Here is a 23,836-nt window from a genome sequence, read left to right on the forward strand (position 1 = left end):
GTTCTTTTTCTAGTTTCATTAATTGTGAGTTTAGACTGCTTATATGGGATTGTTCTTCTTTCTTGAGGTAGGCCCATATTGCAATATACTTCCCTCTTAGCACAGCCTTGGCTGCGTCCTACAGATTTTGCAGAATTGAATTATTGTTGTCATTTGTCTCCATATATTGCTTGATCTCTGTTTTTATTTGGTCATTGATCCATTGGTTATTTAGGAGCATCTTGTGAAGCCTTCATGTGTTTGTGTGGTTTTTCATTTTATTTGCATAATTTATTTCTAGTTTCATACCTTTGTGGTCTGAGAAAGTGGTTGGTACAATTTCAATATTTTTGTATTTACTGAAGCTCTTTTTGTGGCCTAGTATATGATCTATTCTTGAAAATATTCCATGTGCACTTGAGAAGAATGTGTATTTTGTTGTTTTTGGGTGTAGAGTTCTGTAGATGTCTTTTAGGTCCGTCTGTTCTATTGTGTTGTCCATTGCCTCTGTCTCCTTACTTATCTTCTGTCTGGTTGATCTGTCCTTCAGAGTGAGTGGAGTGTTGAAGTCTCCAAGAATGAATGCATTGCATTCTATTTCCCCTTTTAATTCTGGTAGTATTTGTTTCACATATGTGGGTGCTCCTGTGTTGAGAGCATAGATATTTATAATGGTTATATCTTCTTGTTGGATTGACACCTTTATCATTATGTAATGTCCTTCTTTGTCTCTTGTTACTTTCTGTGTTTTGAAGTCTATTTTGTCTGATACAAGTATTGCAACTCCTGCTTTTTTCTCTCTTTTAGTTGCATGAAATATCTTTTTCCATCCCTTCACTTTTAGTCTGTGTATGTCTTTGGGTTAAATGTGAATCTTTTGCAGGCAGCATATAGATAGGTCTTGTTTTTTTATCCATTCAGTGACTCTATGTCTTTTGATTGGTGCTTTCAGTCCATTTACATTTAGGGTGATCATCGATAGGTATGTACGTATTACCATTGCAGGATTTAGATTCATGGTTACCAAAGGTTCGAGCTTAATTTCTTTACTATCTAAGAGTCTAACTTAACTCACTTAATATGCTGTTACAAATGCAATCTAAAGGTTCTTTTCTTTTTCTCCTCCTTTTTCCTCCTCCTCCATTCTTTATATATTAGGTATGATATTCTGTATTATTTGTCTATCCCTTGATTGACTTTGGGGATAGTTAATTTAATTTTGCATTTGCTTAGTAATTAGCTGTTCTAGTTTCTTTACTGTGGTTTTTTTCCCTCTCATGACAGCTATTAAACCTTAGGAACACTTCCATCTATAGCAGTCCCTCCAAAATAGACTGTAGAGATGATTTGTGGGAGGTAAATTCTCTCAGCTTTTGCTTATCTGGAAATTGTTTAATCCCTCCTTCAAATTTAAAAGATAATCTTGCCAGATAAAGTAATCTTGGTTCCAGGCCCTTCTGCTTCACTGCATTAAACAGGTCATGCCACTCCCTTCTGGCCTGTAAGGTTTCTGCTGAGAAGTCTGATGTTAGCCTGATGGACTTTTCTTTGTATGTGATCTTGTTTCTTTCTCTGGCTGCTTTTAATAATCTGTCCTTGTCCTTGTTCTTTGCCAATTTTATTACTATATGTCTTGGTGTTGTCTTCCTTGGGTCCTTTTTTTTGGGAGATCTGTGGATCTCCATGGCCTGAGAGACTATCTCCTTCCCCAGACTAGGGAAGTTTTCAGCAACTACCTCCACAAAGACACTTTCTATCCCTTTCTCTTTCTCTTCTTCTGGTATCCCTATAATGTGAATATTGTTCCACCTGGATTGGTCACACAGTTCTCTCAAAATTCTTTCATTCTTAGAGATCCTTTTTTCTCTCTGTGCCTCAGCTTCTTTGTATTCCGCTTCTCTCGTTTCTATTTCACTTATCGTCTCCTCCACTGTATCCAACCTGCTTTTAATACCCTCCATCGTGCACTTCAGCGATTGGTTCTCCAACCTGAATTCATTCCTGAGTTCTTGGATATCTTTCTGTATCTCCATTAGCATTTGATGATTTTTATTTTGAAATCCCTTTCAGGAAGAGTTATAAGGTCCATGTCATTTAAATCTTTCTCCAGAGTTATATTAATTTTACTCTGGTCCAGGTTCCTTTGGCATTTCATATTTGTATATGGCTCCCTCTAGTGCCCAGAAGCTCTACTCTGGAGCTTCTCAGCACCTGAAGCAATGTTGGCGTTCTCAGGGGAGTGGTATCGGTGCCTCGGTGGATGAAAGAGCTGTTCCCGGCTTTCCGGCTGCTGTGCCTGTCTCCACTGCCTGAACCAGTGGGCCAAGCACACAGGTATAAGCTTTTGTCCCTGAGCAGCTGGATATGGATACCTGCTTTCCACAAGTGGCTGGAATCTCAGTCTCTCCAGGAATTCTCCCTGTATTAACTTTCCAACCCAGTAGTCATGTGAGTATCATGCAAGCATCATGAAATGTATGTTTGTGCTCCCAGAGCAGATCTCTGAATCTAATTATTCAGCAGTCCTGGGCCTTCCACTCCCTCCCTCCTCTGTTTCTCTTTCTCCTGCCAGTAAGCTGGGGTGGGGGAAGGGCTTGGGTCCTGCCTGGCCACAGCTTGGTACATTACCCTGTTCCATGAGGTCTGCTCTTTTCTCCAGGTATATGCAGTCTGGCACCGTCCTCTTTCCTGTTGCTCTCTCAGGATTAGTTGCGCCAACTGTATTTTCTAATTGTATCCAGTTTTAGAAGGAAACCTCTGTCTCTCCTCTCATGCCACCATCTTTAATCCAATCAAGGTAATAAATGTAACTTTTATATGCATTGGGAAACCAAAAAATTGTTTGACCCACTTGATGTTAATATTCACATTACTGCAGCCTGGCACTGTACCTATAACATCACTGAGATATGCCTATAAATACCCTAAGAAAACTAACACACTGACTTAAAATCATGTCAGGTTTTTAAAATGACGGTATCATATCCCTGCCTGAGATCCAGTTCTGATGGTCATTGTGAGAATAAAGCAGAAAAGTACTTAGTACCTGTAGCAAGAATTAATTAAAAGGCATGGAGTGGAGGATACAGAAAAAGGAGGGTTGCAAACATTACAAAATATTATTTTAATGTTTTGTCTTTGGGCTGGCTCTGGAAGAGGAAATGTAGAGAGAAGCATTTTTTTAATAAGTACTACTAATCCAATTTAATAACTACTTCTTGCTAACCTACAATATTTGTAACAAAAATTGTAGGTGCTAAAGAGTATTGGAATGTTAATCTCATAACAAATACTGAGGTAAACTACATTAACTGTATTAATAGAAGTGGGATGCATAATATAAAACAAAACCATGTTTATGGTTCTAATTGTAGGGCTGTACTTAAACATTATATATGAATCTTCATGGGAATTTGAGTACAGTTTTTATCTCGAACACTCTTGTATACAGGCTTATTTATACACACTCTTAATCTCCTTCTAAACACCTGGTTCCAGCTCTATCTTGGTTTAGGCCTATGGTTGATATTACAGGAAAAATCTGCCCTAAGTGGATCCGAAAGTCCTGCCTGTCCACAAAATAACTCTTCCACTAACTTGCAATGGCACCTGAAAATTTCAGCAATAAAGTTATTTCTCCTCAATGAAGTAATCAGAAGCTATTTAGTAGGCATTTTTACTGGGAGTATCTTTATGCCAATTTCATCTAGAAATATCTTGACACAATTTATTTGTCACAATGGTTGGCCAATCCTTGGTAAGGCACTCAGGAAATAAGATATGGGCTGGATACATTTTGATATGAGAGAAAAGAAGAGGGAAGGAAAGATGCCTACTAAGGAAGAAAAGGCCACATTAGGACTACCCTTATGGGCCCTGGGAAATTAGTCTTGGTGTGGAGAATGGGAAGGCATTTCCAGGACATTAATGAATCCTAGAGCAAGTGATGTGAAATTGATGACAGATTCTACCTTTGCATTTTCACATACAGACCCTCTAACCTGGTTATGCTGACTTTTCTTGGACAGTAGAACCAAATATGTAATAGACAAAAGGTAGAAATCTAATTAAAAGAAGGTGAGAAGACAAAAGATCAATTGAGATAATCTACAGAGAATCAAGTTAAAGAATTTTCATTTTAATCTGTTGACAGAATTAAATAGTACATTATTAAATATTAGATTCTTGAATTACATATGTTTGTTTTGCCCTTAAAATAATAGCTACACTAATATATCTATTAGATTAAATGTAATGTGGTGTCCAGGATTGGACCTTGGAACAGGAAAAGGTTGTAGTTGAAAAAGTAGTGAGATAAGTAAAGTCTGTGGTTTAGTTAACAATATTGTACCAATATTAACTTCCTAGTTTTGATAAATAGTTATGTAAGATGTTAACAGTAAGGCAAGCTGAGAAAAAGGTATATGGGACCACCTGGGTCTATCTGTAATTTTTCTGTAAATTTAAAGTTATTCCAAGATAAAATGGTTATTAAATTTTTTTATTAGAAAAACTCTACATGAGAAATTTTTTGAAACCAAATTGTGAATGATGCCAATTACTCCTTTGGGAATATCATGCCTATTTTGCAAAATTCTCTAGAGCCACTGAGTTCAATGGTTTGCCCATATTTTAATATTCTGAGCAACCATGGGAAGTCACTCTGGCTTCTCAATGACAAAAGTGGTGATATTTTCTTCCAATAATGACTTCTGCATTAGGTCTGGATAATGCCTTGGGTCATTTACCTCATGTTCATATTAGCTGCACATCTTAATTAAGGTGGACAATTTCCAGTTCCATGTTTCTTTCACTATCTGGAAGCCAGAGCTGTAATAACTATCTTAAGCTCTGACCATGTTTTGTTGAATGAAACTACGCTTTCTCCTTCTTTTATAGTACATAATGTTCCTTAATATTTTAAGATGTTTTTATATCATTTTCTTGTTTATTTTTTATTTGCTATTATTTTCCCATGTGTATATTACGGGAAAGAAAAAAATTTGGGCTTGTGTTCACTAATAAGAAGTAAACCTTAGAAAATAAATTGGCTCAACACTATTATGACACAACAGACTTAGTAAAGATAGTAATCCAAATGACGGCACATATTAACAAGATTAAACATCTATGCAGTAGCAGCCTAATGTCCTGATTAATCATCACAGGTTAAATGATAATTACAGCTTTACCGACCCGTAGCAAAGAGGAAGGTTCAGTAGCAGCAAAAGAGTCAAGGCAGAGAGGGACAATTTTCACATCTTGTACTTCATTGTAATCACTGTCATAAGTAAAGGGTAGAAATGTGAAAGGGATTCCAGCAATTAAGTCTCGGTGGTTAAGAAATATTTTAATACTGGTAGTGTAAGTGCAGAGCCGCCTCGTACGGCTGTGAAAGGTTTTCACGGGGCGGAGGAGGCGGGTGGGCTGAGATCCAGTCACTTTGCTGGTCCTGCCCATGCGAAACATCTTTTTTCTACTTCTCACAAAGGCGCTTCAAACGAAGTGAATGAAGACCCTGGTCTACCCGACGCCAAGAAGCTACAGACTGACTGAGTTTCCTTCTCCACTGAATACAATGAAATTCTTACAGACCACGGGTCCAGGCATTTCTGTCACAAGTTTTAAATTCATTGTCTCCTGGACGCTTCTGCTAGAGATTACTCAACTTGTCACGGAACCAACACCTTTTCGGGCATTTCTTCCCGAGTTGAATTTCCGGGTCTTTCACCTGTTTGTTTTTATTGTCTGTTGGGGGTTTTTCGTTTGTTTTTGTTTTTTCACTCTGCTTCACCAAAAGGTCTCAAGACTCTGGTACCTTTGGTTTCCTCAGTTAAGGTTAAAAAATCCTACAAGGCAGCTCAGTCTCCAGGGCCATCCCACTCAAAATGTTACATCCTGAGGTACCCACTCTGCACCCGCTTGTCCTTTACCACAGCGTCTCTCAACACTTCCTCAGTATTTCTTGCTGTTTTATCCCCAGGTTGAGAGAGCCCACTTTCTTCCAGCGCACGAAGGGCGCTTCGCACAGCGCCTGCGCTGGTCCCCGGGGCGGAAGGGTGGAGGGCGGAGAGGGTAACGCACCGTACGGCGCAAGCGGCAGTCCCCGACGGAGCTTGCGGAAGAAAAAGAACGTTGGCGGCCGGCGGTGACGTAAAAATACTGCGCGGTACTTCAGCACGTACACCTTCCGCGGGAGTGAAGGCTGGCCTGTCATGGTGCATTGCAGTTGCGTGTTTTTCAGAAAGGTCCGTTACTGATCCCCTCAGTCTGATGCCGAAGAGCCTGGACTTTCTAGACCCACTTGAAGGCTCTGGTTTTCCTTCCCTTTCCTCCGCGTCTTTATCTTCTGGGGTCCTCTTTCCTGTCTGGTTTTGCTATAGTCCTCTCATCTCCGCACCTCCAGGAGTCGGTCTTGGCCCGTGGGGCGTGAAAAGAGTGTGTCTTCCTGGCGCGGTTAGGACTGAGTTGGGGGCCCAGGGCTGGAGGTTCTTCATGGGAATTGTGTGCACCTGAGATGAGCTAGGGAAATCTGCCTGCTGATTAGACGTGCACTATGTGGTATACGTAGTAGGGTTGACTTTTTCTTTCGGCTCAAATAGTGTATCCATAGCCTGTTCTTAGCATATGTTTTCCTCGAGTGCATTGCTTTTAAGAGCTTTCTAAAGAAGTCTTTTTGTCAATAAACGAAAATACGTAACTGGCTTGACTCCTTGCAAGAAATTTAGGTCGGTTTTTGTACGGTGTCGGTTTCTGAGTCGTTTATGTAAAAATAAACAGTTGCTTCAAATTCAGAACCTCTTCAAGAGCCTTACTAGTGATGTTTTTTAAAACTTGGCAGCATCATTAAAAATGATGAGAGTGAGATACTCAATTTGGGTTTCTAAACCTCTGCACCTGATGCATCTAGAGCAACAAAAAAAAAGTGTCAAACATTGAATGGAACTTTAAACAGGAGTTTTCTTTTTATTGGAGAGAGAGGCATGCCTAGTAATATATCTGAATGAAATTATAGTTTGTTCCATCCTCTATTTTCTAGAAAATATATAGTCAAAAGAAAAGAGATTTGTGAAAGATGGTAGTACTTGGGCATAGGAGTAATTCTTCAACAAAAAAAGAAAATACGGTGTGTGTGTGTGTGTGTGTGTTAAAGGCACTTATGTAGCCTTACTGCTATGAACAGTCACTTCCATTCATGTCTTTTTCGAAGGGAATCACTCACTTATATGTGATGCATTTCTGACCCAGCCTTGCAGAATCATAGTATAAACTCTTCATGCACAGAAAAATAATCAGGCTAGCCCTCAAGTACATCTTTTACATATTCCTTCCACCCTATTTCCTTACAACATTCCATTTCATAACTATATTTGCATACTCAAATGAAAACCTACGCTTTGAATCTTTGCTATGTTTCTATCCACTGCAGCCTCAGATCTAAACTGCATCAGACTCACAAAGGGAGCTTGTGCTAAATGTGCTGCTTTGACCTATCCTCATCCCCTCTTCTAGAGTATATCAGAATGTTCAGTGGTCTTCATGTGTTTTGAAAGAAGTTCCCAGGTATTTTCCCAGACCATCGTAAATAACTAAAAAACTAAAAACAGAGAATTAAAAAAATTACTCTGCAAGTAATTTTGATAGTCTAGGAGGTTAATGCATAGGATCTTTATCTGTAAGAAGTTCATACCTTAATGAGGGAAACAAGTAAACACTAAATGCAGTATAAGATTTCAAAAAGTGTAATAATAGAGATAGAATTCATTTGCTAAGAGAACCCAGCAAAGTCAGTGTTAAATGAAAATAAATCAGAAAATAAGTCATTCAGGTGGGTTTGTGATAGAAAAGAACAAATGACATTGTAAGTAGAGGAAGAGCATGTGCAGAGTTACATGGAGATGTGACAGTATATCATGTACTACAGAGCAGAGAGAAATGAATGAATATGAAACTGAAAGGGTAGGTCGACAGCGTTGGTACTGAGAATTTTAGACTTACTTCATAATCAAAACAACCACATGTGATTTTTTGAGAAGGGATAAACATGATTAGAGATCAGATCCATTTTCAGAAAAATAGCTCAGGCAGCAAGATGAAGTATGTGTGTAAGAGGGATGGACTAGACACTAAAAGACCAGTTAGGAGCTAATGTAATGGTCAAAGTACTAAAGCAATTGTAACAGAAACAAGAGATAGATAGTAGGTCTTTGGGAAAAGAAGCAGGTACAGTCAAAGATTCCCTTATTAAATGAATAGGTAAACTATGGTTTCATTATTTGAGAGAACACTGGAGGAACACAGTTTACCTGGGGAGAGTTTGGGCTTGTCATGTTAAAACGATTGTATTTGAGTTGGCTATTATACTTTCAACTAATATTGAAGAACAGGTTGCATATGTGAGGGGTTGCAAATATAAGTTAAATACACAACTTGCTCTTAGTTGCTTTAGACTATTAAGCTACATTCTGGTGGAGATGTTCAACAGACTGGACATAGAGAGTATCTCAGGTGGTAGTTACTGGTAGAGGCCAAGGTCACCCAAGGGAGAAAATATGTATTGAAAAATGGACCAGTGTCAGAAACCTTGAGACAAAAAGTAGAACAACAATTAATAATTGGCAAAAAGGGTCTTCAGAGAATTAATCAAATGGGAAAGCGAGATGAGACAGGAGGCAAACTAAGAAAAAAGTATATAGATTTGACATACAGCCAATAATGATTTTTTCAAAGGAATTTTAGTGGTAACAAAGGACTAGAAAAGAGTTCTGAATTGATAAGCACATTTGGTATACAAATATTCTCTTTTTCTCTTTTTTAAGTATGGAAACTTCATTGATAACCTAAGACTCTTCACCAGGGGAGGAAGTGGTGGAATGGGTTACCCTCGTTTAGGTGGAGAAGGTGGAAAAGGTGGTGATGTCTGGGTTGTAGCCCATAACAGAATGACTTTAAAACAACTTAAAGACAAATATCCTCAGAAAAGGTTTGTGGCTGGAGAAGGAGCAAACAGTCAGTAAGTATTTACCAAATGACTTTGCTTTTTAGACAATTTTGATTTTAGACTTTGATTTTTAATTATTTAAAAAAGAAAGATAAAAGTTTAATTTGAAGTAAATTATATCCTGTATTTGCAACTGAGCAGAAGCCTACAGTATTTGTCTCAACTCTAGTGAAGATAAAAGGTAGGTGCTAAGGAATGTTTTGGACCTTATAAACTTCTTATTATTTTCTTCTCTCAGTGTCTGTTTATATTCCTTTGTACTTCTCTGTAGAAATATAAAATGATCTGAATCCCCCCTGTTTTCTTTTAAAATTATCTTGGACAATTTTAAGGAAACCTCTCTCAAATCTCAACTGTGCTATTCCACCCCATCCCTCCCAGTAGTTTCAGGATCTGTAGGCAGTACTTAAAATTTAGAGCCTGTTTCACTGATGCATCCATTGTATGTTTTCCTTTGACTTCTATTTTGCTTTTCTTTGTTTGACAACAAAACACCCTTTATTATTTGTTAATAGTTACTTTCTATGGAACATATAATGTTGGCCTCAAAATATGAGAACTGTTTTTCATTATGAAGAAAATGAAGAAAAATCTTACTCAGTTAACCTGTATTTTGGAAATAGAATAGCACTTTGCCGGATAACCAAGGTAGAAAAGCGTGTGCTGGCAAGTGAACATCATATATAAAGGCACTGGATTAGGAGGGAACAAGCTGTTTGGTGAAATAATAGTTATTTCTTCCGTAATCATGGTACACAGGTAGTGGCTTGTTTTAAAATAAAGATACTGTAGTTCAGATCATGAAGAGCCCAATATGCTGTTAAAGAGTTTGAATATTATCTTAGAGTGATGAGGAGCCATTGAAGGATTTTAAATAGGCAAGTGACATTAATAAATTTGTGTTTTAGGAAAAATCACCTTGTGGGTAATTGGATGAAGAATGGATTTGAGGTGATGATCCTGACTAGAGACAGACCAGTTTGGAGAACATTGTGGTATTTCAGAAATGATGGCGGTCTGAGTTAAAAGTCCTGTACCTGTCTGTCTAGTCTCATCTCCCTCTACATTCTGTGTTTTCTGCATTCCAGCCACACTGGTCTTCTTTTATCTCTTAAACTGGTATTTGTCTTCCGTTACTGGGACTTTGTTCACATTATCTTTCCTATAATAATGCTTTTTCTTCCATTCACCCAGCAGGCTCCTATCAATCCTTTAGATTTAAGTTTAAGTCTTTCCTAATCTCCATGATTAGGTCGCAATTCCCATACCCACCCACCTCGGTAGCCTGCCCTTCATAAGACTTGTCACAGTCATAATTTTCCATTTTTCCTGTATTTGATGAATGTCAGCTATCCTACCAGAGTACTGTAAGGTCCATGAGAGCAGAGAACAGACCAGTTGAGATCATCATTTTGTACCAGACAGCTAGTACAGTGATTGGCACGTAATAGATGCACAATTGACATTAGTTCAATGAATGAATTTAATTGACAAAAAATGGATGGATTAAAAATATGTTAAAGAAATAGAATAAATTAGTGATTGATGGAGTATTGAAGAAGAATGGAAAATCAAGAATGGCTTCCTGGCTTTGTGGTATTTCAGAAATGATGATGATCTGAGTTAAAAGTCCTGTACCTATCTGTCTAGTCTCATCTCCCTCTACATTCTGTGTTTTCTGCATTCCAGCCACACTGGTCTTCTTTTAATGTCTTAAACTGGTATTGGTCTTCCGTTACTGGGACTTTGTTCACATTATCTTTCCTATAATAATGCTTTTTCTTCCATTCACCCAGCTTTGACTTGAGTAGTGGGTAGATGATAGCACTATTCTTGAAGGACTGTAGTTGAAACCTGCAATTGGGATGTGAAGGAAAGAAGTTTGAGGGTCCTATGGAGATGTCCAGCAGAGCATTTGAAATACAGGTTTGTGATTGAAGAGTATGGTCTGGTCTAGAGATAAATTTGTTGATCATAAGCATAGACCAGGAAAGGTGGATTACAGAAGAGAAAAGGGTTGAAGTTCAAATTTTGTTACTTACAAATATTTAAGGGAAGGGAACAGAAGGTGTCCAAAATGTAGAGCCGGGGGAGACTTAGTGTCATGGAGGTTGGAGGAGGAAGAATTTGAAAGAGTAGGAGGTCTCTTATCTTTGTATTATACAGTCTCACTTATCTTTGTATTATACAGTTTTATGAATAACATCTTCCTGTGTGTTCATTTGGGTCCTACAAGAATGGGATTAGATGAATGAGAGATTTATTGGGGGAAAAACACCTGTAAAGGCAAATGGAGAGGGAGCTGAGGCAGGTAGGGAAAGCTGTCTGACTGCTGTGCATGTCTAAGTGTTATGAAGGAGAGAGGGAAGGGGAAAGTTGTAGGCTGTTGTGTGTGTCTAAGAGAGTTCAGGCTGATGGGGACTCTCTAAGCAAATGTTGCCCATCAGAGAAATCCTTGTCTTCTATAAAGGGGCCTGCCTGAGTAACCCTGCTGTACCCAGTTACTGGCTGGAAGTAGGATGTGGAAAGCATCACCTCCTCAAGATTTCAGAGCTCAGCAGCTGAGACCAAGCTTAGTTATGAATAAAAAATAGAATAGGAAACATTAGCATGTATCACATAATATTACTTTATAAAACTTTAAATTTGTATATATATATCTATGGGAATGTACTAGGTCCAGATGTATTATTTCTTAGTGAGTTGCCATTGAAAATTGAAAACTACTGCTCTGAAGAAACCAATGCCTTCAACATGTAAATTCCTTGAAAGTGCTCAGGATCTGTATAAAAGTGTCTCTGTTTCCTCACTGTAAAATAGGGATAATAATAGTACCTGTTTCACAGTATTGTCATGAGTCTTTAAAGCTTTTAACAGTGCCTGGTACATAGTATAAGTGAATAAGTAGTATATGATTATACAATAGCCTTAATAATGTGGTTGTTACTGTTTAATTATATAGTCTAATCTCTTTTTCGTTTGCATATTTTTCTCTATATAAAAGTAATTTTTATCTCCATATAAAAGTTGTATCTCTATATAAAAGTAATTCAAGTTCATTATAAAAATATTAGATAAAATAAAAAGATTTGGAGAAAAAGTCAATTACTTGTATTTCTTCTACCGTGAGATAACCACTATTAATCTTTTCTTGACTTTTCTAAGACTTTTCTGTGTGTTTAAGTAAATGTAATTATGTGGATGTATACACAATTTGGGGTACAAAGTGAGAGCACAGAATTTTGCAACCTCCTCTTTTCACTTTACATTTCTTTCAATGCCAGAAAGTTGTTCAGAATGGCTGCACAGTATTATACTATTGTTCATAACATGACTTTTTTTTGTCATTCATCTATTTAGGTACTTACTGATTTTTTTTTACTGTTGAAGTCACAATGCAGCATATACATCTTTGTGTATATAGTAGTTTACATGGCTGTTCAGGTTTTTTTTTTTTTGGATAAATTTCCAGAAGTGAAATTACTAGTTAGAAGTTTGTATCAATTTATTCTCTCATGAGCAGTTTGAGAGTAGCCAGATGAGCTTCCTATAATCAAAGTACTCTCACTTGAGGTTAGTTTTTTAAAAAGCTTTGTGAATCAATGGATTTTCCAATTTTTTTCTAGCTTATTTGTATTGTAGCAATGATCTCTTCATTTCAGGTGTACAATATTTTACTTCCTTATGGGTTAAAATAACTTTTGGTGGTTAGCTTGGTAACTTAAATCATTACTCAACATTATTTTTATTGGGATATGATAGTCTAAGCATAGTTTAAATTAAGATAGTCTAAAATATTTTACTTTATTTAAATTTTATCTATTTAGATAATTAGGTATAATTTTATTTTCCATTATCATTTGACTATATAACATCTGCCTTAGGAAAGAGTCAGTTGCTGGTCTTCTTTGTAAACCACTATATTTTCTTGAAGCATAAACTGTTTAACCTAGTGGGTTTCCTTATTTTAATTTAGCTTTATTTTTCTGTAGAGTTAGTGCACTGAAAGGCTTCAAAGGAAAAGACTGTGAAATTCCTGTACCTGTCGGTATTTCAATAACTGATGAAAATGGTAAAATTATAGGTAAGTGTACTATAGCTCTAAGGTTGTGAAATGTGCACATTTTCCAAAATTGGGAGCTGTGCAGAATAGCTCCTTTGACTTTCAGAACTTTTTTTAACATTAACTAATACAGCTGCTAATTTATAAAAAGCTTTTTAAAACTATATAAAAGTTGTTCAAAATTAACTGCTAGATTTAAGATTATTTTAAAGATATTTACTTGGTTTTAAAACATATAACTAGTCTCCTCAAATGCTTACAAAGTATTTTTCAGGATCATACTTTTAATAGAAACTTCATCCTATTGTTTAGCCCTTTAGATTTTTAAGTTGGAATTTCTGGCATCTATTTCTAAAGGAAAAATGTCATTAGTGGTTAGCTCCATTTAATCTTTGTTCTAAGTATCTTTCTTTCTCTTTTTAAGGAGAACTCAATAAAGAGAAAGACAGAATTTTGGTAGCCGAGGGAGGTCTTGGAGGTAAACTACTGACAAATTTCTTACCACTGAAAGGCCAGAAGCGAATCATTCACCTCGATCTAAAACTTATAGCTGATGTAGGACTAGTGGGGTAAGTATCACTCATATTTTTGTTTTTACAGTTTCAGAGACATAGGTAGGAAATAGCCAGCATTTTTTATGGAATACTTTTATGGAATTTGTGCATTGTCTATATACTTTGATAAAATGCTGCTAAATACAGTTATTTTCTTATTGCCAACATAATTATTGGAATTATTATTCCTTTGTTAAAAAAAGATCAAGATCATAACAATTGAGTAGGCTACTGGGAATGTTAGAGAATGACTAAAGGGAGAAAAATCAATCAAATGTAGTAGTATAAGAAAGTAAAAGGATGTTACCAGATACTAAGGAATAAAACTAAAAATCTAAACAAACCATATTTTTAATAGTGCATGGAAGGAAATGAAAAGAGGGGGAAAATAATTGAAGTATTCTTACAAGTCTTAACAGAGGTATTGAGGTATTAATCAGATGGCTAACAGCCAATACAGACAATCTTAATCATCACACTTACGCACTGTTGAACTCTTAAGTTGTTCTTTGCTATGACTGTTTCCCTGTCCTTCATGGTCTGCTCAGTATCTGTCTGTTCTCAGTACTGCAGACCTCACAATGTTGTCCTCTTCTACCAGCCTCCATTCTTTCATCAAACAATGCTGTTTAGCTGTAAGGTTTGCAGTTCTGGCCTGACTGGAGGGAGATAGGTAGCAAGATAGAGAGTAGAGAAAGGAAGGAAACTTCAACTTTGCATTTCTCTTCTCTTGCTTTCTCTCCCTGGCCTCACTTACAGCACTACATAGTCAGAGATGGAAGGCCTCAGGAAAAGATAGGGAAAACTGCCAGTTCCATCTCTTGCTTTGCATAGTTTCTTTCTAAGCTTTTTTTCCTCTTCCTTGCCAGCCATCTCACTGCTTATTTACCAGACTCTTCAGTCGGAGTCCCTCACCTCTTAACCATGCCTGTCTTACCAGTAGGTCTTACCAGCAATGGTTTAGAGTTCACAGAGGCCCCATTCCTGCTGATGTAACAGGGAAAGGTGGGATCCTGGTGTTCAAGCTTGCTATTCGCATTCTGTTATAACCATAGTTATAAGGGTTATAAAGCGTAAGTTCTGTAATACTCTGTATTCTTTAGGAACATTATGGGTTCAATAGGGTTTTGAAGACGAGGCTGAGAATCTAGCCGTTTCCAATCTCATTTGGTACAAAATGTGTTTCAAGTTCCATAGAGACACCTTTACAGAATATGAAGAGCCTACAAGGTTGAATAGTAAAGGCTAGGTGAGGATAGGGGACTCAAGTGAGACTATTTAGATTAGAAGCTCAAATCTTCTGGAGTCTGCCTAGATGATCTTGAATAAGTTATACAGTCTAAGCCATGTTTTCCTCATTTTTAATAGCAGATGGAGATAGTTCTTACCTTAAAATATTGGTGAGTAAGGTAACGCATTTGCTGCACAGCACATGCCTTGGATTTGTGAGTGCTCTGTAAATGAATGGTAGCTGTTGTCCTCATCATCCTTTGTAGTGCCAACCTACTGGAGACTACATAGAGTGAAATACCAAGCTTTTCAGAAGTGGATTGGGGATTACAGTCAATAATTAAAGCATCAGTGTTCTAAAGCACAATGCTTAATGAATGTATTCTTGGGCTAATTTAAAGCAACTATTCTTAAAAAACTACTACTGTAAATATGAGAATAAGCAGATACCCATTTAGCTGGTTTCAGGAATGAACTGAACCTTGGAAGAAAGGTGTCATATAACTAATACACTAATACTGATGTTGTCAAGGCTGATCTTTGCATAGGTTGGATTTTAGCCTCTGAAATTTTCATTAGGTATTTTTCAAGAAAAATCTCAAGATCTTTAGCCATTAGCATCCTTTTTCTTCTCCTACTTTCATCTCTTTGGAAAAAGTAGTTGCATTTTTCTGGGCTTAATCACTATTATGGAAATACAAGGATATTGGAAAGAAATAAATCCAACTAGTGATAATCATGGATAAAAATGATTGTAACTTCATGGGGGGAATTTAGCAGTAAAATCAAAGCTTTTAAAACAAGCATATATTTTAATCTAGTATTTCCTCATCTAGAAATTGATCTCAAGAAAGAGATTAAAGGTGTGTGGAAAGGTCCAAGGAGAGTTACTGCAGTGTTTAAAGGTTTTGAAAAAAGTTAGACAAATAACTCATTTGCAGAAAGAAAAAAATAGTTGTCAATTAATCCTACCACACAGAGGTGACTGTTAACATTGGCGCATCTCTCTAGCTATATGTATATTTTTTGCAATGTTATTTATAATAGTAAAAAATTGGGAACAACCTAAATGCCTAACAATAGGAAATCAGTTAAATTAATTAAAGTGTACCCTTGAAAGGCATTCACCTTAATAACGAAGCAGGGTAACCAACTATGAAATAGTTTTTTAGGGAAAAAAAAAAATCAAAACTGAATCTGATGAAAGCATTATGTTTAACTACCAATTTACAGAAAATCCAGGGCAAAGGACCATGTTAAATGACATCATGGGGGTGTCAACAAAAAAAATACAGATTATGGAAAATAAATCGTACAGGACAAATAACCCAGTTTCCTCAAAAATGAAATCGCAAAGGGAAAACAAGATGGAGGGAAAGCCTTTATCAAAAGTAATTTAAGAGACACATAAAGCAGTGGTAATACATGGACCTTATTTGCTTTCCTATTCAAACAAACCAACTTTCAAAAAAAAAGTATTGGGAATTCATTAATATTTTTTGAAGCCAGGTGATGGCTAAATGGGATTCATTACTTCTTTCTATTTTGTGTTCATATAAAGTAATTGTTTCTTTAAAATCCACAAAACAGTGTAAGTAATATTTTGTCAGTGTTTGGCTAAAGACAGTAGATTGCAGGCATTTTTATTAGTTTCTTTCTGTTCTTCTGTAATTTACAAATTGTTGGGTATTTTTCAACATGAATTATTTGCTCTCAATACTGAAACATCTTCAGTGTCCAGCATTAATTTGTCTTTACTTTTTCATAAGTATATTTTCTTCCTCAAGTCTTTCAGGATTATTTTATATTTATATTCCACTTTTAATCCCCAAAATTACCAAGAAGTCTAATTCCTGAAATACTAGGAATTCAAAGATAAATATTAATATTACTAATATTTGTTGTATTACTTAATTTTCTTATTTCAGATTCCCAAATGCTGGAAAGTCCTCTTTGTTAAGTCAGGTTTCTCATGCAAAACCTATAATTGCAGATTATGCATGTAAGTATAATTTACTGTATATTTTAATGCATGGGGGTAAATTTTTAAGAACTAATCCTTGAGTATAAATAAAATAACAACTCTGAGGGTAGCCTTAGTTTGAAAACTCTTGGCAATTAGAATACATGCATTTCCCATTTTCCTTTGACACCTTTATAGTCCTCAGCAAAGTTCCAGGTACTTGTTAGACACTTGCTTTGTTGTATTTATTTCTCTGTTGCATAATGATTTATTTGGTTTAGCTTTGATTTTATGAGGATCTACCCTTTATCAAGTATTGTGGTAAATACTAGGAAGGCAGAAATGAATTCTTTAATGTAGCAAGTATTTATCTGGGAACTGCAGTAGATTCTGGGGTTACAAAGACTTAAGTAAGCAGAAATGGATACTGTTTTGAATTTTACTGAGCTTACAGACTAGTGGGAGAAAGCACATGTATCACTAATAAATATGAAGGAATATAATATGATTCAGTGAAAGTGAGGGGACTCCTTTAGACTTCTTTGGGAAAGTGTGATGCTGGGGCCAAGGCATGAAGAATAAATATAAGTTAATTGGTGACATACAGTGGAGGTGAAGCATCTTTCAGAGGAAAGAGCAATACATAAAGGCTTTGTGGTGGTATGGAGTATATGTGTGTCTAGAGGACATGCAGTTAGGGAAAGAGATAATTGAGGTGAGGCTGTAGATGTAAGTAGAGATCATATATAGACCATTTAGGCTGTACTTGATCTTTATATCTTAACAACAGTTGATAGCCTTTTAAGTAAGGGATAAAAATTATTAGATTTGCTTTTCAAAAAGATCTGTATATGTACAATATAGAAAATGGATTGGTGTAGGACACAAATGGATCTGGAAAAGGCTGTTGCAGTAGTAGCTCAATGAGATATAATGGAAGCTTAGACTAAGGGTATTTGAATGAACATGCTAGGATTACTGCTGTCACTAAACAAAACACTAGGAATGATGTTAACTTGGAGAATAAAATTCAGCCATCCTAAAATAGATTCTGATGAAATAGAGTTAATTTTGGATTAACTGCTATACATTACATGGTCAGTATTTTTTCTTTTAATAATACAGGGGGGGAACTCTTGAGAAGGAAAGAAGAAGAAAAGCAAAAAGTCATAGGAAGAAGGCTAATGCAGGATTGCTGAGGCTTGAGGATAACTGAGTGAGAAAGGACTAGACAAATTTCAGTCACAGAACCAGTGATAGAAACCTGAATTCTGCCCCCCACCACTGCCAATCCCAGCACCTTTACCATGCTACTTAAAATGCAGTAGAAGAACTCTGAGGCCTACTGATAGATTTGAGCTATACCCCTGCAGATTATAAAAATCTATTTGTCCTTTTCCAGGTATGTTATTAATAGCAAAGTTAATTGTACCTTCTATTTCAACAAATGAGAACATAATCTGATGTAAATTATTCACAGAAAATAAATATTTTTTATTTTATACATAATGCTAAGACAGTTTTAAGAGTACCAGCCTTTATTTTATCCTTAGTTGTTATTTTTCTTTCAGTTACCACATTAAAGCCTGAACTTGGGATGATTATGTATAATGACTTCAAACAGGTGGGTATTTTTCAAGTAAGACATTTGGTTAGAAGTGAAAGTACTTACTTTGGTACTTGGACTTTAAAACATTTGACTGTTTCTCTTGTGTTTAGAGGAAAAATAAGCACCAAGACTTTTTCTGTGTGATAAGTGAAACCATAAATTCTGCTGAACCACAAGTATAGTAAAATACTGAATAAGAATATAACATCTTGTTCTCCCAAAGATTAGGTCTAGTTTGTCACTACAATATTGTATTTACTTTATCTCCGTTTGTTCTCATTACAAGGCCATATTTTACTGCCATATTTGATTATTGATTTTTGTTCCCTAAAAACATTTTTTAAAGTTCATGGGAGTCATTTTATTCCAATTTTATCTTTAAAAAACAATGTTTTTAAATTGAATAGGATTCTGGTCTTATCTAGCTACTAGCACAATTTTTCTCTGATGCAGAAGAACTATAGATCTTTTAAATAATTAGAATAAAAAAAGGAGAGTAACAAAATGTTTTAAAAATATATATGATCAGCAGTCATGCTCCTTGGTGTTTACCCAAATGAATTGAAAACTTCCACACAAAAACCTGCACACAGATGTTTATAGCAGTTTTGTTCATAATTGCTGAAACCTGGAAGCAACCAAGATAACCTTTAGTAAGTGAATGAATAAATACACTGTGGTACTTACAGACAGTGGAATATTATTCAGCACTAAAAAGAAACATCAAGCCATGAAAGACATGGAGGAACCTTAAATACATATTACTAAGTGCAGGAAGGTAATCTGAAAAGGTTACATACTGTATGATTCTAGCTATATGACATTCTGGAATGGAGAAATCATGGAGATAACAGAACAACTAGTGGTTGCCAAAGATTATGGGGACAGAAAGGGTGAATAAGTGGAGTACAGAGGATTTTTAGGGCAGTGAGACTCTTCAGTGTGGTACTATAATTATGGATACATGTCATACATTTGACAAAAACCATGGAATACGCAACACCCAAGAGTGAGCCCTAATGTAAAGTATGAACTTAAGGTGATGATGTATCGATGTAGTTTTCATATGATCCATTGTTGTTATTCAAAAGACATAAAGGATTGATATTTATTTATAATAGTAGTATAACTGTAAAAGATAAATTTCAACAGTTATGTTAAATATTAATAAGTAAAATTACAAATAAAGGATATTATGAATTTAGAGAACAATATATAAAAGAAAAGAGAACATTGTAATTTTTAAGGGAAATCAGTAGAGAGCCCCTGGAGAAAATTTTAGCACATGAGACCTCTATTTGTGTACACTGTTTAGTCACATAGACACAACTTCCTTTAAAACTGTGAAATCCATGTTCACACAGGCAGTGTGCGTGCAGCAGTGCTTCTCATCCCTTACCTGAGTGCTCAGAAAAACTGATAAATGAAGCCTTTGCCCCAGAGATTTGAAACCAAATCCCTTGGTGGGGGTAGGGCCTGTGTATTTATAGTTTATAAAATTTCCCTAAGTGATTACAATGTACAGTGGTGTTTAAGAACCACAAGTGTAGATAGAATAATGGTTGATAACTTGCCATTTCCAAAAGAGTATAGAAACACTATATCCTTACTTTTTAAGAATAATCAGTAGTCCTGGTAGAACATGATAGAAAAGGAACGATGGTGTCAAATAATCAATTATAAAACTTAAAACTACAGAACTACACTAACTGTCTGCTTAATTAATATCCTTGTACTCTTAAGAATTCAGAAAGTTGAAATTCTGTGAAATGTTCATATTGGACAATTTGTGGAGTCCTAAAGATAATTTCTCTGATTGATAAATGTTAAACTAATCCCTAAAATTCCTAGATTGTTAGATTAACAAGTAAAAATGGGAGTCTAATTTCTGATAACAAAAGATTTTGATTGTTAATACATTTATTTTGTTACAAAGTTATCTGGTTTTATAAAGATACAGTGATAATCACAAATGAGGAACTGTTCATATTTAAAATGTCATGAAAATTTATGATGTAATTGTATTTGAAGTTCTCATATATTTTTCTTTTTTATCAAACCATTTAACTTTACTAGATATCAGTAGCTGATCTTCCTGGTTTAATAGAAGGAGCACATATGAACAAAGGAATGGGCCACAAATTCCTCAAGCATGTAGAAAGGACTAAGCAACTACTTTTTGTTGTAAGTCATATGCATAAATGTAGTGTCCAAATGAATGTGAAAATCAATCAGCTTAGTTTCCCTAGAGATGATTTGTAATAATAAGATTTAAAGATAAAGTGGTAAGAGGTTACTCCACTGAGTCTGTTTAGACGGGGATCAAATATAGTAAGTAATCCTGGTTTATAAGATGGGGATGGAAATGATGTTCTTTGCTTATCAGGTATAATTTTGCCATACTTGTAAAAGTTTAATTCCTTAAGATTTTCAGCATACTACTATATCATGTCATATGCCTTAATGACTTCATTGATGGTGCTTGAGTGTGTCTATCTTGGTATAAATTGTCTTATCTAGTTTCTCATTTTGTTAATGATTATGAGTTTATCAAAATAATTTAGCTATCTTGACACCTCGGTTTCCTCATTTTGAATTACTAAGTTATGAATAGAAAAGTAAAATAGATTGAGGAATTATTTTTGCAAAATTATTTTTAGCTTGAGTAAAACATTTAAAAACAGAGAAGTATGCAACTGTTGTTCTTGTGTTAAAGTTATCTCTTTACCTTTTTTTTTTTTCTTAGGTGGATATTTCTGGGTTTCAGCTTTCTTCCCAAACTCAGTACAGAACTGCTTTTGAAACCATAATACTGCTTACAAAAGTAGGTGTTTTGTTTTACTGTGGTGTTCTTTATCTGGTCTGATACATAGGTGCATAGGATTGTATGAAATAACATTTAACTATTAGAATAAATATATGTTCCACCTCTACTTTTTTTTGTTGTTGTTATCATTAATCTACAATTACATGAAGAGCATTATGTTTACTAGGGTTCCCCCTTCACCAAGTCCCCCGCACAAACCCCATTACAGTCACTGTCCATCAGTGTAGTAAGATGTTGTAGAATCACTACTTGTCTTCTCTGTGTTGCACAGCCATCCCCATTCCCACCCCACACATTATACATGCTAATCGTAATACCCCCTTTCTTCTTCTCCGCCCTTGTCCCTCTCTTCCCTCCCATTCTCCCCTTTGGTAACTGTTAGTCCATTCTTGGGTTCTGTGATTCTACTGCTGTTTTGTTCCTTTAGTTTTTCTTTGTTCTTATACTCCACATATGAGTGAAATCATTTGGTATTTGTCTTTCTCCACTTGTCTTATAACACTGAGCATAATACCCTCTAGCTCCATCCATGTTGTTGCAAATGGTAGGATTTGTTTTCTTCTTATGGCTGAATAATATTCCATTGTGTATATGTACCACTTCTTCTTTATCCATTCATCTACTGATGGACACTTAGGTTGCTTCCATATCTTGGCTATAGTAAAAAGTGCAGCGATAAACATAGGGGTGCATCTGTCTTTTTCAAACTGGAGTGCTGCATTCTTAGGGTAAATTCCTATAAGTGGAATTCCTGGGTCAAATGGTATGTCTATTTTGATCATTTTGAGGAACCTCCACACTGCTTTCCACAATGGTTGAACTAATTTACATTCCCACCAGCAGTGTAGGAGGGTTCCCCTTTCTCTGCAACCTCGCCAACATTTGTTGTTCTTTGTCTTTTAGATGGTAGCCATCCTTACTGGTGTGAGATGATATCTCATTGTGGTTTTAGTTTGCATTTCTCTGATAACCAGTGATGTGGAGCATCTTTTCATGTGTCTGTTGGCCATCTGAAGTTCTTCTTTGGAGAACAGTCTCCTCAGTTCCTCTCCCCATTTTTTAATTGGATTATTTGCTTTTTGTTTGTTGAGGTGCATGAGCTCTTTATATATTTTGGATGTCAACCCTTTATCAGATCTGTCTTTTATGAATATATTCTCCCATAGTGTAGGGTAACTTTTTGTTCTATTGATGGTGTCCTTTGCTGTACAGAAGCTTTTCAGCATGATGTAGTCCCATTTGTTCATTTTTGCTTTTGTTTCCCTTTCCCGGGGAAATATGTTCACGAAGAAGTCACTCATGTTTATGTCCAAGAGATTTTTGCCTATGTTTTTTTCTAAGAGTTTGATGGCTTCATGACTTACATTCAGGTCTTTGATCCATTTCAAATTTACTTTTGTATATGGGGTTAGACAATGATCCAGTTTCATTCTCTTACATGTAGCTGTCCAGTTTTGCCAGCACCATCTGTTGAAGAGACTGTCCTTTCCTCATTGTATGTACATGGCTCCTTTATCGTATATTAATTGGCCATATATGTTTCGGTTAATGTCTGGAGTCTCTATTCTGTTCCACTGGTCTGTGGCTCTGTTCTTGTGCCAGTACCAAATTGTCTTGATTACTATGGCTTTGTAGTAGAGCTTGAAGTTGGGGAGTGAGATCCCCCCCACTTTTTTCTTCCTTCTCAGGATTGCTTTGGCTATTCGGGGTCTTTGGTGTCTCCATATGAATTTTTGAACAATTTGTTCCAGTACGTTGAAGAATGTTGTTGGTAAGTTGATAGGGATTGCATCAAATCTTTATATTTTGATGCTTTGGGCAGGATGGCCATTTTGATGATATTAATTCTTCCTAGCCAAGAGCATGTGATGAGTTTCCATTTGTTAGTGATCTCTTTAATTTCTCTTAAGAGTGTCTTAGAGTTTTCAGGGTATAGGTCTTTCACTTCTTTGGTTAGGTTTATTCCTAGGTATTTTATTCTTTTTGATGCAATTGTGAATGGAATTGTTTTCCCGATTTCTCTTTCTATTGGTTCGTTGTTAGTGTATAGGAAAGCCACAGATTTCTGTGTGTTAATTTTGTATCCTGCAACTTTGCTGTATTCCGATATCAGTTCTAGTAGTTTTAGAGTGGAGTCTTTAGGGTTTTTTATGTACAATATCATGTCATCTGCAAATAGTGATAGTTTAACTTCTTCTTTACCGATCTGGATTCCTTGTATTTCTTTGTTTTGTCTGATTGCCATGGCTAGGACCTCCAGTACTATGTTAAATAACAGTGGTGAGGGTGGGCATCCCTGTCTTGTTCCCAATCTCAGAGGAAAAGCTTTCAGCTTCTCACTGTTCAGTATGATGTTAGCTGTGAGTTTATCATATATGGCCTTTATTATGTAGAGGTACTTGCCCTCTATACCCATTTTGCTGAGAGTTTTTATCATGAATGGATGTTGAATTTTGTCGAATGCTTTTCAGCATCTATGGAGATGATCATGTGGTTTTTGTCCTTCTTTTTGTTGATGTGGTGGATGATGTTGATGGATTTTCGAGTGTTGTACCATCCTTGCATCCCTACAATGAATCCCACTTGGTCATGGTGTATGATCCTTTTGAT

General features: G+C 36.0%; 1 protein-coding gene across 1 annotated transcript in view; it reads left to right on the plus strand.

Moving 5' to 3' along the window:
• The first annotated feature begins 6,104 nt into the window (after positions 1-6,104).
• GTPBP10 (GTP binding protein 10) overlaps positions 6,105-23,836 on the plus strand; it is a 35,173-nt gene continuing 17,441 nt past the window's right edge. Inside the window, exons 1-8 of the mRNA XM_057504490.1 lie at positions 6,105-6,227; positions 8,799-8,992; positions 12,973-13,064; positions 13,468-13,612; positions 16,756-16,829; positions 18,362-18,414; positions 20,476-20,583; positions 21,146-21,223. Coding sequence (XP_057360473.1) covers positions 6,195-6,227; positions 8,799-8,992; positions 12,973-13,064; positions 13,468-13,612; positions 16,756-16,829; positions 18,362-18,414; positions 20,476-20,583; positions 21,146-21,223 — 777 coding nt within the window. The 5' untranslated portion in view covers positions 6,105-6,194. The remainder of the gene's footprint in view (positions 6,228-8,798; positions 8,993-12,972; positions 13,065-13,467; positions 13,613-16,755; positions 16,830-18,361; positions 18,415-20,475; positions 20,584-21,145; positions 21,224-23,836) is intronic.

Source organism: Manis pentadactyla, chromosome 7 (genome assembly GCF_030020395.1).
Source record: "Manis pentadactyla isolate mManPen7 chromosome 7, mManPen7.hap1, whole genome shotgun sequence".
In the NCBI taxonomy this organism is placed as follows: Eukaryota; Metazoa; Chordata; class Mammalia; order Pholidota; family Manidae; genus Manis; species Manis pentadactyla.